We start from the raw sequence: 15,090 nt of genomic DNA on the forward strand, positions 1-15,090 counted from the left end.
AGAATCATAGAGCGTTTACTGGACGAGTAATACGCGATCAAATTTTGAGTAAATCTTGGTAAAACGGGCAAAGAGACTCGCGAAATTATTAAAGAGGCCTACGGTGACGCTGCCATGGGTAGATCAGGTGTTTTTTGAGTGCCACAAGCTGTTCCGAGAAGGTCAGGAGAGAGTGGAAGACGACGACCACTCCGGACGCCCATCGACCAGCAAGACCAACGAAAATGTGTAGCGAGTGAAACATTTACTGAAGAGTGATTGTAGGATGAGTATTAGAATGACTGCTGATGTCTTGAGCATTCCTAAAACCTAAGTTTTTGAGATCGTGACAGAAAACTTAGCCACGAGGAAAGTGTGCGCGAAGTTGGCGCCGGGAGTGTTGTCACAGGAGCAAAAGGCCAACCGGAAAGTGTTCTGCCAGGATCTTCATCATGTGAATGACGACCCTGATTGTTTGCCCAGCACAAGGCGGCAACGCTGCCTCAGGCCCCCTACAGCCCCGACTTGGCCCCGCAGACTTTTTTCTATTCTCGAGAATAAAATCTACGCGCGCGGGGAAACATCACGGATCGGTAGAGGCGGTTCAACAGGCCGGGACGAGGGAGCTAAACACCATTCTGGTCCAGGCGTTCCTGGAGGCGTACAAAAACTGGAAAACTCATTGGCAGCAGCGTGTAGATGCGGAAGGGTGCTACTTTGAAAAATTCTAATCGTTTGTACTATTCTCTTGAATAAATTTTGTTTAAAAAAATGAGTCCTACTACTTTCAGAACAGACCACGTATAAGGCTCTTCACGATAGTAGTGCCTAGAGTTCTTGGCGAAAGTCACACGACCTCGAAAATGCCGTTTCTGTGCCAATCGCACACAAAAGTGCCGCAATAAATTTTCTTTGCGCTGTTAAAGGCATAAGCATGGCTGACGTGAGTGCTTATATGCAGTGAATAAGTGAATCATGTGGTTCACCAGTGGCCTTGCCTCTACAAAACATAACATAGAAAGGCAGGTGACTAGTATTCGAATGCGTATTGAAACCGCACAAAAAGACAAGGGACGAGGAAGAAATCATCAGCAAAGCAGAGCGCTCTTTCTTGTTTGTCTCTTGCCTTTTGCGCGGTTTGGAGATACTCTACTAAACACATAGAATGCGCAACTGCTACTGTAGCCATCAAGCTGTTCTGTCTAAAGCGCGCTTTAAAAGTGTCTGCTCACTCAGTTCGTCTTGTTGCCTAGAAATCCTTTGCTATTCCTACTGCAGATTATTATTTCCATTAGGTGGGGTCCCTTTGCTCAAATTAATTGTAAAATTAAATTAAATTAGGTAGGAAAGATACACAGATACATTAATAACAGCTTGAGAAAGCCTCAGTTCTTGGCTTATTTACAAAAGTCAACTTACGATCAGTCAAGAAATCAAGAAATCCACTCAGTGGCTTATGTTCACGTTTCAGTTAATTATAGTGCACCACAAAACCGACATTTCTGAAATAACACCCTTCTCAACAGAATAAGCTACTATACAAAGTCGTTGCTTAACAATGAATGACTATATTTCAGCCGCACATCAACTGTTATCATCATCACCGGCCTGACTAGCCCACTTCAGGACAGTGGCCTCTGCAATATCTCGCCAAACGACCCTGTCCTGCGCCAGCTGCGGCCTAATTATCTCCACAAACTTCTTAATCTCATCATTATCATCATCATCCTGACTACACCCACTGCAGGGCAAAGGCCTCTCCCATGTCTCTCCAATTAGCCCTGTCCTTCGCCACTTGCGGCCACCGTACACCCGCAAACTTCGTAATCTCATCCGCCCACCAAACTATCTGCCGCGCCTCCTAGTAAGCTTGCCTACTCTTGGAATCCACTCCATTACCCTTAAGGACCAGTGGTTATCTTGCCTTCGCATTGCATGCCCTGCCCAAGCCCACTCCTTCCTCTTGATTTCGATTGCGTTGTCATTAACTCAGGTTTGTTCCCTCACCCACTCTGCCCGCTTCCGGTCCTTTAACGTTACACCTATCATACGCTCACCTAACTTTCTTGCCGCCCCTTGGTACGACTGCCTTCCCTTGGAATCCATTCCGTTGCCCTTAATTAAGGACCATTGGTTACCTTCTCTTTGCATTGCATGCCCTACCATCTCCTCTTGTTTGTTCTCTGACTCACCCTGCCAACTTCATGTGCCTCAACTTTACGCCCGTCACAAGCGTTATAAATATTCTTTTTTAACAAGAACAGCGGCAACTGACTCGAATAACCCTAGTGCCAGTGAAGTTTTGCAATTGTAACTGGCATCACTTGTTTCCCTCCGCCGTTAACCTTGTTTAATAAGGACGCTCTAATTTTGTCACTTGTTTTGCTTCAACCTGCCACTATTCAGTTGCGTCATTTGCCACCGTGTTCTCCAACCCTACTGAAATCACAAATGGTGGGATTACACTGATTAAAAATTAGTAAAACAATTTAAATAACGTAATGTGCGAAGCTAGATTCATGTTCTTTTTGCTCACCTTTGTATTCTAAAATTTATATGTAAGGCGTCTGGGTAAAACTACCGCTTATTTGTAAAATTCTCATAGAAGCAGTGCTAACGGACGACTGAGGAGGACAAGAGTGGGCACAACCACGCTTAACTAACCACTTTATTCCAGACTACAACCCAACCGCATCTCTTACCGACTTGATGGAAAACCTACATTTGCCAAAGATATAGAAAAAAAAAAAAAAAGGATTGACGTTTCGGCGCCCGTACGGGTGCCTTGTTCACAACGAAGCGGAGGGTGGGAAGCTAGCCGTATATTGGCGATTTTTCGATAAGAGAGGAGGTATATCTCTGGGAGATTGTCTTATGGTCCGGTTAAACGTGTGTGACTGGTTCCATGAGCAACCATTTTGTAAATTTTTTCCTTTGTAATCACATCTGCCGCGTCCCGCATAAACCCTTTCCCGTCGACTATTTAGCCACCGGTGGGGCTTGAGACGCACACGTTGATCACCATCAACTATTCATGACCACATCCAACGACTGACGGCTGAATTTGACCACGAGAGCGCTGTGTTGACGATCTAGAGCTGAGTGGAACAGAATTACGAAACTCCGAGGTTCACAGAGATCGGAGCATGGATCGTTTCACTTCTCTTCTGACTGAAGCTTTCGTCATGAAGTAGTTCCCTTTTGCCGGTCCTGGAACATTTGTTCACTTACGCGATTTCTCCACGCCATTTATGTCAACAATGTTTGCCCCTTATTGTAAAGCCGCGCATAATTACAGGATTATCTTCTTTGTGTTGCTTCATGAATGCATTTGTCTACAAGAGCTAAGACCGCCTGATGAATGTGCTTATCACGTAAATCGTGGTTTTAGCCTTTCTTTTGTTGCTCTTCGAAGATTACGATCCAGAGAAAAAACGAGTGCCGCTTAGCAAACTTCTTTTGCACCTACCACCCAATGCAAAAGGGGTTGCAAAAGAAGGTAAATTGCCCAGAACACCGGGAAAGAAAAAAAAAAGACGTTCTTTTTTATGCAACAAAGAGACCAACAGTAAGACACAGGCTGCCACGACGGGGCGCGGTCACGGGGCACGGCCGTGCCCTCCACTCCAGACGTCGCACCTCTTCTTGGGGTTCATGTATGATCCTGCGGGACAGCCGAACGCCTTCGCAAAGCCCGCGAAGTTCCTGAGGGGCCCGTTGACGCGGTACGCGGCAGGAGGCGACGTGCCGTGGCGCAGCCGCTGCCAGGCGTAGCGGGAATCCACCGCCTCGCAGCGGCCCAGCGCGTAGTTGATGAAGAACAGCTGATCCGGACTGTAGCCCTGCAGCCCTTCGAGTGCCACGCCGCTGCGGGGGTCCACGTACGACTGGTACAGGTTCAGCGCCAGCGGAAGCGCCATGTTCTCCATTACCTCGTTTCGGAGCGCCCTGCGCGCAAAGCGTCCGTGGATGGGACCGTACTTCTTGCAACTGAGGCGCGCTCAAGACAGAGCCAGAAAAACATGAAGCTCTCTCCACTCAACACTGCTCTCCATTAAAGCAAATTCAAGCTCCCTTGTTGGCCAGGCCGATTCCTTTTTATGCCTGACGATGCTTTTGCCCAGCGGCACATGTAGCGTAGAGACACGGAGAACCGGTGCTCGGCTGCTGTACGTTAGTCTTCGCTGCCAGCCAGTTCTATACAGTCCACAGGGAGCACGGGAATAGAAAAGCCCGGGCTGCGAGAAGCGCGCGAGATTATGCACGAAAAGATGCGGAGGTAGGTGTTCCCTCCCTGTAGCTCTGCGCTGCCCCGCCTGATTGTCGTTTTCGCGTCGACGTCTGTTAGTGCCAAAAAATGCCTCCTTGCGAAGGAGGCATTTCATCGCCATCATGACTGAACAATTTCATCGCCCAACACAATGTTATGCAGGCTTTTGCGGTTTCGAAAACGCGTGGACCAACATGTAAAAAAGAAGTCGGAAAAAAAATACAATTCCACTGCCGTAATCAAATCGTCAGCCCGACTATGCACACCGCAGGAGAAAGGGCTTTCCACTATATGTCCAATTAACTCGGTCCTGTCCCAGCTACAGCCACTCTATCAACGCAAACTTCTTAATCTCATCCGCCCACCTAACTTTTTATCTTATCTTTATCTTCCCTTCGCATTACGTGCGCTGCCGAAGCCCATTCCTTTTTTTTATTTTGATTAGAATGTCGTTAACATGTGTTTGATCGCAGATCCATTCTGCCCTCCTCCTCTTAACGCTACACCTATCAGTTTTCTTTCCATAGCTGGCTGCGCTCTCCTTAAGTTGAACCCTTTCCGTTAGCCTCTACGTTTCTGCGATCGATGAATACCGGTAAGCTGTTAAGATATTGCGGACGGCAGCAGTTGAACCACGAGCGAATACATTTCATCCTGCATTCTGGTTTTTTTGCGCAAAAGACGCGACACAAAAGAAACGAGGTAGACAGGACAAGCGCTTGTCCTGTCTGCCTCGTTTCCTTTGTGTCGTGTCTTTTGCGCAAAAAACCCAAAATGCTTAGGCACCAACTAGCCTGCAAAAACATACTCGCAAGTTATTTCATCCTGCATCGCTATAAATGAGCTGGCCAATCACAATATGTTGAGCTTTCACCGCGGTCAACTAAATCCTGCGAGTATCTTTTTCGCGGCTTTGCTTAGATATCAAAGGCAAGGGGAACGGGGTACGTCATTCCACCGTACAAACTGTCGGTGGCCTGACGCGGTGAAAATGGCGGCTCCTTTTGTTATGACCGCATGGGTTCGTTGGCGCTGTTATCGCTCAGCGCCGTCCAAGCCGCATGATGTCGAGGTTGACAGGAGTACGACATAAGCTGCTCACTTGGAGGAAGCCAGGTGCTCCGGCGTCTGTGTCTCCGGCATGCGCCGGTAGTGGTCCTCGATGCACTCTTTGGATTGCAGCAGAGTTGTGTATACTGCGTGGTGGGACGTTTTGGCCGTCTCGATAAGCGCCGCCAACAGCGCGCTCATGACCTTGACGCCTGTGCGAGGAAGGTGGTAAAGCCAGAAGGCGTCTCCCTCGTACGCCCGACTGAACAGCCCCATTGGGAACTCGAGGGTGTCCTCACTGGACCACACGGGCTCGGTTTCTGTGGGCCGGCTCTCCCAGGCCACTTCGAAGCCGGACTCGTCAACGGCCTTCAGTCGGTTCTTCTCGACGGCCTGCATCACCGGAGTGAATGTGTTGATGCCCGAGTAGTGCACGTGGTCCGCCACCGTGCGCGCATACCGCAGCCGCTTGTCCTCGTTGGTCAGCCAGAAGGGCACCAGGTACTTGCACGTTGTGTTCTGCAGCCTGTCCTCGTATGCGCTCTTGAACGCCGGCTGCAGCCACGACAGGCCTTCGACGAAGTTGAGAATGGTGTTCTTGGCGTTCTGCACGATGTTCTCGACGATGGATGGCTCCACGGAAGTCCTGAAGACGTCCCAGTACAGAAACATGAGCATGAAAGGCTCGATGTTCATGAGCATGCGCAGACATGTCACTTCCCTGGTCAGCGACTCGTTCCAGCCTGGGTGCGCCGCCGTAGAGATGGCTGCTAGCTGTCGCATCTTGTCAAGCATAGGTGCGTGCTTCAGGTAGACCCTAAATCCCAGGAAATTGGCAATGTCTCTGGTACGAAACGCTCTCAGCAGTGAAGCCAGGCCTTTTGCGAATGATTCTGTTTCCATGCGGATGTACGTGGACCGGGTCACATTGGTCACGCCGTCAAACAGTGCCCTCAGAAACTCTTTCCAGTTCCATTTGTGAAAGCTGTTCAAATCCGACAGTTTCCGCACAAAAGGCTCGCCCACGGACTCCGCCGCGAGTTCGCTCAGCGCCTTCTCGATATTGAACAACGTGGGCAGAGGCGCGCCAGAGGCCGCCTTGGAGACAGCAGCGCTGTACCACTTTTCGTGGCTGTTGCTGACCGTCCAGAAGTCCTTGAAGAGCAGCTGCTCAGAGGCGGCGGAAAGCCTGACCACGTGGCGGCCTTCCCTCGTGTCCTGGTCGAGTGACACCCTGACAAACGGGGACACACCCGACGCCCTTGCCACGCGGCCAGCCATTTCGGCCGTCTTGAACGGGTCACGACTGAAGGGGAACCCCCCCAGACCCTGATGCTCAAGGATGCTGCGGAAGGCCTTCCGGGAAGTCTTTATGCCTGAGCGGCAATTGGTGAACGCCTTCAGCATCCAGCGCTGCGACTCGTCTTGAAATTCTTGGAGCAGCAGGTCGCTAGCCCTCTTTGCGTCTGCTCCGACGCGGGAGCTCCGCTCTTTCAGCTGGCTGACGAGGAACTCTTCGATGGCTCTCACCCGCAGGCTGTCTTCAGTCGCAATGGCCTCGCCCGGACGCAGCGAGTCTCGCAGTGACCACTGGCTGCACACGAACTCGTAGAAGTTGCCGCACGGGTCGGCCGACGCCTTGAGCGACTCGCGCACGTAGCGAGCCAGCGCCCTGCAGCTGCGGTCGTTGCATACGGGCCTCTCGACGCTGCGCTGGATGCGGGGCCAGCGGTCGTCACGCAGCTGGCGCACAATCACCGTGGCGTTCTCCTCGGAGGCGTTCATCGGCGGCGGCGACGTCGCCGCGGTCTCGTTGCCGCCCTCGGTGGCGTTGGCGGGGCCCTCGGTAAGGCCGTGCCAGAAAATGCCGCCCAGCGGGAAGCGTATCTCGAAGTAGTAGAAGCCGACGAAGACAAGCAGCACGGAGATGACGAATGCGAGCAGGATGACCAGGTCGACTGGGTGGTAGCGGTACACGTGGCCCGGCGGGTCCTTGGCCCGCTTCTCGATGGAGCGGAACAGCGACTCCTCCGAGGCGGACAGCATCGCCACCGCGCTCTGCCGGGCTTCATCTTCTTCTTCTTCTCCGCTGTCAGCGAAACTACTGCGTCCGGCGTATATCGAATATCGAACAGCTATGGAATACATTCAAACAGAAACTGTTCGAATTACGTGAAGCTTTTATTCCATCAAGCGTTATATCAAGTAAGAGAGCTCGAGATAAACCCTGGTTTAACACCGAGTTACGTGCCCTTGTTCGCAGACAAAGATACAAGTTGTCTAAATCGCCAGAGTGTTTGGCCTTGCTGGAAACAATAAAAAATGAATTCAGACAGAAGTCTCACATCGCTAAAGACTTGTATTTTTCGAATTTAGGAGAAAAACTTGTCAGAGATACCAAAGAATTTTGGAGATATGTGAAGCGTAATGATAAGGATGACAGCTCAGTACCTGCTCTGAAAAATGATGAGATAATCATCCATGATGATGAGTCTAAAGATGAAATGTTTAGCCGTTATTTTTCATCTGTGTTTTTGCCACCTAGATCACGTTCTGTCTATTTTGCATTACCTCTTGAAATAGATTGCATGCCGGAAGTTACTTATTGTGTTGACGGTGTGCGTAAATTATTGAAGGATTTGAACCAGGCTTAGGCTTGTGGCCCTGATGACATTCCTGCCGCAATTTTAAGGAATTGTGCGGATACATTTGTCTGTATTTCACCCGGCTGTTCGAGAAGTCTCTTAATGAAACCGACTTGCCTGCTGATTGGTAGGTATGCCCATACATAATTTATTTATTTATTTATTTTTATTTATTTAAAACATAATGCAGTCATTGAATACCAAGCAGGAGGGCAATACAGGTCATAAGTAAACGCAATTCAGCGCCACCGTTAGCAAGCAATCACAAAAAGCAACACAAGCAATCATAAGCAATCAAAGGGTATAAAACACGCGGCATGCAGTGCAAACACAAAAAAAGAAGAAAAAAAATGAATCAGCAAAAGCGAAGAGTAGCATCAACCCAGAGCTTTTCGTACACGTTCTTCGAAAACTTTTGCATCATGCGCGGAAAAAACTTCTATTGGGAGTGCATTCCATTGGGAGACAGTGCGTGGAAAAAATGAGTTCTTAAACCTGTTAGTACGCGCAAAGATTGGTTCCAGGTTGTAAAGATGGGAGTGCCGAGTTTGACGACCCTCACATTGATGAATGAACAATCGCGCGTTGATACCAAGTTGGTGATTGCAGAGCCGATGCAGAAACCGCAGCCTGGAAATCTTTCTTCTGCTTTCTAAGGTCAAAATGTTGTTAGCACTCATTAGAGACGATGGTGAATCTAATCTGCGGTATGAATTGAATATGAAACGAACTGCCTTTCTCTGTACCATTTCTAGTTTATTTACGTATTTTTTCACGTGAGGGTCCCATACTGTACAGCCACATTCCAGCTGAGGTCTGATAAGGGTATTGTATGCAAGCAGCTTAACATTGGAAGGGGCCGCCCTTAGTTTGAAACGAAGAAGAAGCCCTAGTTTCCTAAGGGCTGATAAGAGTGGTATGCGAAACTCCGTTCAGAACTACAGACCCGTTTCCTTAACCAGCATTACCTGTAAAATTATGGAGCATGTAATATATAGTTGCGTTATGGCCCATCTCACCAAACACAATCCCCTATGCACTAGTCAACATGGTTTCAGGCGTGGATTTTCCTGCAGTACGCAGCTGGTAGAGTTCGTTCATGATTTGGCATCGGCAATCGATAAGCAACAAGTTGTGGACTGCGTTTTCTTGGATTTCCGCAAAGCATTTGATGTTGTCGCGCACAGTCTTCTTCTCTCCAAATTGAAAGCGTATAACCTGGATTGTAAAGTAATTGCGTGAATTGCAGAATATCTGTCGTTACGAAAACAGGCTGTTGTTCTGAACGGTATTTCTTCACAGTATGCACCAGTTACGTCGGGAGTTACCCAAGGCTCAGTATTGAGACCACTTTTGTTTTTGCTGTATATTAATGATATTTCAGTTGGCATACAGTCTTCATTCAGGATGTTTGCCGATGATTGTGTTATTTACAGAGTAGTAAATTCCACTTCTGATTCGCAAATCCTGCAAACTGATTTAGATACTGTAGCAGACTGGTGTGTACGTCGGGACATGTCCTTAAATATAAACAAAACTGTTCACGTCACCTTCGCAAGAAAACGTGCTAATCATCCGTATTGGTATAGAATTAATGATTTTACTCTAAACATAAGCAAGTCATTTAAATATCTAGGCGTCTTTTTTACATCGGACTTACGATGGAATAAGCACATTAACTATATTGCGAATAAGGCAGCATCACGTTTGTGTTTTCTACGGCGGAATTTTAGCCATTTACCAAGTAACTTAATAACACAGCTGTATTTCAGTCATGTACGCTCCATACTTGAATATGGATGTGTTTGCTGGCACCCACACACATCTGAGTGTGTAGGAAAATTAGAGAAAATTCAGAATAGGGCTGTTAGATTTGTTCTTGGTAATTATAATCGGCAAGTTAGTATGACGGAAAGCAAACGAAGACTTAACTGGCAAGAGTTGAAGGACCGTAGAAGGTACATCAGATTGAAATTTTTCCATGAGATTTATTATTCAAAAACTCGCATAAACCGCGGACAATATATCCAGGCACCTCATTATATATCAAAGCGACTGGACCACCGCTTGAAGGTCAGGGAATTTTCTTGCAAGGGTGACGTCTTGCAGTATTCTTTTTTTTGTTAGAACTGTTCGGGACTGGAACAGTTTGCCATCTAGCATTGTATGTATTACATCTAATGAAGCATTTTTCCATGCAGTGAAATAATTTTTTTATACCTATAATGAAGTCTGTACCCCCCTGCTGTAATGCCCTGCGGGGCGAAGCAGGTAACTAATAAATAAAAAATATATAACCGAATTGGGGCAGCATTTTTTGCGCTCTTCTGCTGCGAGTGGTCGTCCGTGAGAGGCGCAGCGTTCTCCGCTCGTCACTACAGACTACCTCAAGACCGGTATAGTGCCAACGTGCCTCAACACTTTTCTATGCGATTCGCACTTTTCAGCTCCTACGGGTTGCGCGGCGGCATCGTCGTCATGGAGAAAGAAATGGTGATGGAGGTACCACGGAAGCCCGCGCGTATGAAGGAGCATGCCGCTCCCGACCCTTTTGTCTTTGTCGGTGGTGGTGGTGTAAAACATTCATTTATACTATATACAAGAGAGGTATTGCTAGGACCGTGCCTGAAGGGCCTGGCCCTCACCATCACTAAGGAGGGATCCTGCAGTATAGGCGTGAACCGCCCTTGAAGACCGTGAACCATGACAGCAAACGCATGGAACGAAACCCAGTTTATTCAGTGACGCACACACATATTGCCACGTATCATTGTAGTGTTTGTTCACGCTCAAGGCTGCAGGAAAGGGCTGTTATCATTTTTGTTCGTGACGAGAGAAGCGACCAGTCTAATCTCGATTGATCGCAGCCATGAAAGGCTGCACCTAGGTTTTTCCAGATTTCTGTAGATGATCTTGTCTTGTTATCTGGAAGTTTCCTTGCCGGCTTTAAATTGAGCGATGCCGCGTGCAGCGTACATTCGTAGTCCGACGACCGACGAGCTCGTTTGTTGCTTACGCCGCCGCCGAGCGTTCGTTTTGTGGCGGCAGCGTGGAGTGGCATCCTTAAATGGGCGTCCGCAAAGAACAATGTTCCCAATGTTGCAGCGCCTGCGCACGCGCCTCTTTGAACAAGCATGCATGGACGCTCTGTCAATGAGCGAGGCTGAGTTCTTGCGCAAATGGTCGACATACTTTATCGTCCTGCGCGGCGGTCGAGTATCGGCATTTTTACTGCATTACTGACATGCTCAGTGCTGCGTCACTGCGCATGTGCTTGAATGATCAGAGAATTAAGTTCATCTGTTTTGTTGTATTTTCTATGCTATGACAGATAAAATAAACTTCTCTTTCTACGCCGCCGCCGAGCGATTAAGTTCTTTTGCGGGCGCAAGTCAGCCCAAATAAAGAGCTTCGTTTGAAAGTCTTGTTGCTGTTTTCCTGACTGCTGGATTGCCGTCACTACAACGTGACATCTGGTGGAGGTGCTGGGAAGCCTTCCATGTACCGGACACCCCCAGCAAGTCGCGACGCCAGCCCTTCGAGTCATTCACCGGAGGACTTGACTCCAGTCTACCACGCAGCCTCTTGGATCCTCCAGCCATGACTTACGCCGCAGCAGTGCGCCGTCCTGCACCTCTACGACGGCACCTAAGCCCCTATCGCCATTAGCCATCTGCGCTGGAGCGCCGCCCTCTCGCCCCAACTCGCCCGTCCTACGAGCGTCGCACACGGCCTAGGAAATGCGACGAGTGGAGAACACCCGACCAGCGCCGCCAACTATGCTTCCACTGCGGAGAAGCCGGTGACATTCTCCGGTACTGATCATACAGGAGAATGGGCATCCGAGGATTTTCTTACGACGCCCCACGACCCAGACCTGGCCTGCGACCAACCGCAATCGAAGAGTTCTTGCGTCGGGAAGAATACTCATCGCCGAGCCGCCTATTTCGTTCTCCGTCGCCATCGTCACCGCGCTATGTATCTCCTAGCTGAGGCTACGCAGTGCGTGGACGCTCCCCCGGCCCCCGAAGGCTAAACTGAATAAAGCAGCCTCTGGAGGTGAGGTTGCTTCTGAGCGCAAGAACTAAGACCGTCCATCGACGAAAACACAAGACTATGCCTCAACTACGACGACGGCCCCTACGACGACGACCCCTACGACGACGACCCCTACGACAACAGCCCCTACGACGACGGCCCCTACGACGACGGCCCCTACGACGCCGACCTCTACAACGACGACAACTACGACGACGACGACAACTTCGACGACGACGACAACTTCGACGACGACGACAACTGCGACGACGACGACGACAACTACGACGACGACAACTACGACAACACCGACGACGACGACACAGCCGGACTTGAAGCTTTTACCGCTGCCCTTAAACCTTATTACGAACGCTAAAGGACTCGAAGTTCGCATTCTCCGTGTTTATTTTCATTTTAAAGCATCGAGACGATGCTTCTTTGGAAGGGGGGTAATGCCACGTATCATTGTAGTGTTTGTTTGTTCACGCTCAAGGCTGCAGGAAAGGGCTGTTATCATTTTTGTTCGTGACGAGAGAAGCGACCAGTCTAATCTCGATTGATCGCAGCCATGAAAGGCTGCATCTAGGTTTTTCCAGATTTCTGTAGATGATCTTGTCTTGTTATCTGGAAGTTTCCTTGCCGGCTTTAAATTGAGCGATGCCGCGTGCAGAGTACATTCGTAGTCCGACGACCGACGAGCTCGTTTGTTGCTTACGCCGCCGCCGAGCGATTAAGTTCTTTTGCGGGCGCAAGTCAGCCCAAATAAAGAGCTTCGTTTGAAAGTCTTGTTGCTGTTTTCCTGACTGCTGGATTGCCGTCACTACAACGTGACAATATATATACACACAACTGTAGCCACCTGGCGGTGTTCACATTGTAAAGGAAACAAGAACTAACTATACAGCAGATCCCTAGTCCGGGACCCCTGTGGCCTCCGCGGCGGCCCGGGCTCTTGTCACCAGGGCTCGTTGTTCCTGGAGAGTTGAGCAGCCGAGCAGGGCAGCCTCCCAGTCCTCTCGGGTGGAGTGGGGGTGGGGTGGGAAAGCAGGATTGTCAGGGCATGCCCACACCATGTGATACGTGTCCGCAAACACTTCCCCACAGTGTAGACACTCGCCCGAAAAGGCCGAATTGAAATGTTTGAGCACTGCGGGGCACAGTACCGTGTTGCTGTACAGGCGAAGTAGCCAACGCTCCTCTGCCTTCTTGAGGCCTTTACAGGAGGGTGGGTATCGGCCGTGAGCGTTTTGATACAGGAGAGAGATCTCCCGAAAAGTAATAGCCGGATTAAAATCAGTAGCCGGATCAGGCGGCGAGAGAGGCGATGCCCGGTGGTTAAGCGCGCGGGCGGTAGTGTCCGCTACCTTATTTACCTCTATCCCCGCATGTGCTGAGGCCCAGATGATGGTGCGCCGGGTTGGGAAATCCCGGTACTCACATCTGTGTAAAATTTGGAAAGCACGATCTGGAATTTGGCCCTGTTCAAAATCGCGGCAAGCTTCCCTAGAGTCGGTGATAATGACTCGGGACGCTGGATCCGCTGCTGCAAGTGCGATACCAATTTCCTCCGCGAATGTAATGTTGGGGGCACGGAAGGTGAGGCCCTGAACTGGGTTGTTTTGGTGGACAACGGCAGCCGTGTACCAACCCCCATGGTGTGGACCGGCCGCGTCCGTGTAAAACACCCCTGGTCGAGCACCATAATGCTCGGAAATGGCCTCCGCTCGCGCGAGGCGGTGGCCATTATGGGCATCATTTGTCATGTTATTGGGGAGGGGGCGAACCTTTAGTGCGAAGCGCCAGGCCTCGGGCATGGATACCCGCTTCTCCTCTTGGGTTGTGTAATTGATGTGCAGGCGGGTCAGTAGGCGGCTACCCGCACGTGTTTTGCTTAACCGCAAGTATTGATTGCTGAGATGAGCCTCGCGCAGCTCCCCAACGGTGTTCGTAATCCCCAGGCCGAGGAGACGTTGGTTGGATGTTGCAATTGGTAAGTTGAGAGCTCTCATAGATTTTGCGGTGAATCACTTCGAAAGCGTTCTCATCGCATTTGCGCAGGTGGAGGTACGGTGCCGAATGCAGGATTCGACTGGTTACGAATGCATTGGCCAGCCGCAGGGCGTCTTTGCATCGCAACCCCCCTCCTTTGTTTGATACCCGGCGGACCATAGGGCCCACCTGATCCCCCACCTTGCGAAGTTTCTTCAGCGTGGTGTCAATCTTGCAGTTCTTTTGTATGTAGAGTCCCAATACTCTGATTTCATCGTGTTCAGGTATCGGGCCACTAAGCAGGGAGAGGGCAATTCTGGTTGTGCACCTTGGATTGGGATGTATGTGCATGAATTCCGATTTGCTCGGGGAGCACTCAAGGCCGCAATGGTGTGCATAATCTACTGATCAATTCGCGCTACAAGGCACATACACACGGAAACACAAACGAACGAAGCGCGACGACGCGCTTCGTCCGTTTGTGTTTCCGTGTGTATGTGCCTTGTAGCGCCAATTGATCAGTATGAAGCACCAACTAGCCCCCCCCCCCCCCCCCCCCGCTCTTGCAGTGCATAATCGTCCCCAATAGCCGCCGCTTGCTGCAGGTTGGCCTCAATTTCTCCAACCGAACCGTGTGTTGCGCAGAGGGTGATGTCGTCCGCGTACAGGGCATGCTTCACACCCGGGACCTCATCCAGCAAGGTAGGGAGCTTCATCATGGCTAGATTGAAGAGAAGAGGCGAGAGGACTGCTCCCTGTGGAGTCCCTCGCGTACCAAGTTGGTACGGGCCATGTTCACTGTCTTGGAGTCGGATATATGATTGCCGATCTGTGAGGAATTTCTTAATGTATTGGAATGTGTTGTACCTACAGTTCAATTGGGGCAGGTGGGAGAGGATGATATCATGCGTCACATTGTCGAAAGCACCCCACAAGTCCAATGCGAGGACCACCTTGTCATCGCTAGGGTGCTCGACGGGATCAAGAATCTCTCTATGAAGTTGCAGCAGCACATCTTGTGCGGACCGGTGTGGGCGGAACCCGTACATGGTGTCTGCAAAGGAGTTGTGCGTTTCTAGGTAGGTGGATAGTCTGTCACGGACCATGGTCTCCATCAAC

At 50.0% G+C, this 15,090-nt stretch overlaps 2 protein-coding genes across 10 annotated transcripts in view; one reads left to right on the plus strand and one right to left on the minus strand.

Annotated features, from left to right (window-relative positions):
- Positions 1-15,090, plus strand: part of LOC149367588 (uncharacterized) — a 1,242,925-nt gene that overhangs the window by 874,402 nt on the left and 353,433 nt on the right. The window lies entirely within an intron of this gene.
- LOC149367595 (neprilysin-1-like) lies at positions 3,579-7,345 on the minus strand. Its single transcript, XM_089575169.1, has 2 exons — positions 5,352-7,345; positions 3,579-3,927 (listed from the first exon to the last, which is right to left on the minus strand). Exons 1-2 carry the CDS (start codon positions 7,343-7,345, stop codon positions 3,579-3,581), a joined length of 2,343 nt encoding a protein of 780 aa, XP_089431295.1.

This window comes from Amblyomma mixtum, chromosome 1, assembly GCF_055824585.1.
Source record: "Amblyomma mixtum isolate Tamu chromosome 1, ASM5582458v1, whole genome shotgun sequence".
Lineage (NCBI taxonomy): Eukaryota > Metazoa > Arthropoda > Arachnida > Ixodida > Ixodidae > Amblyomma > Amblyomma mixtum.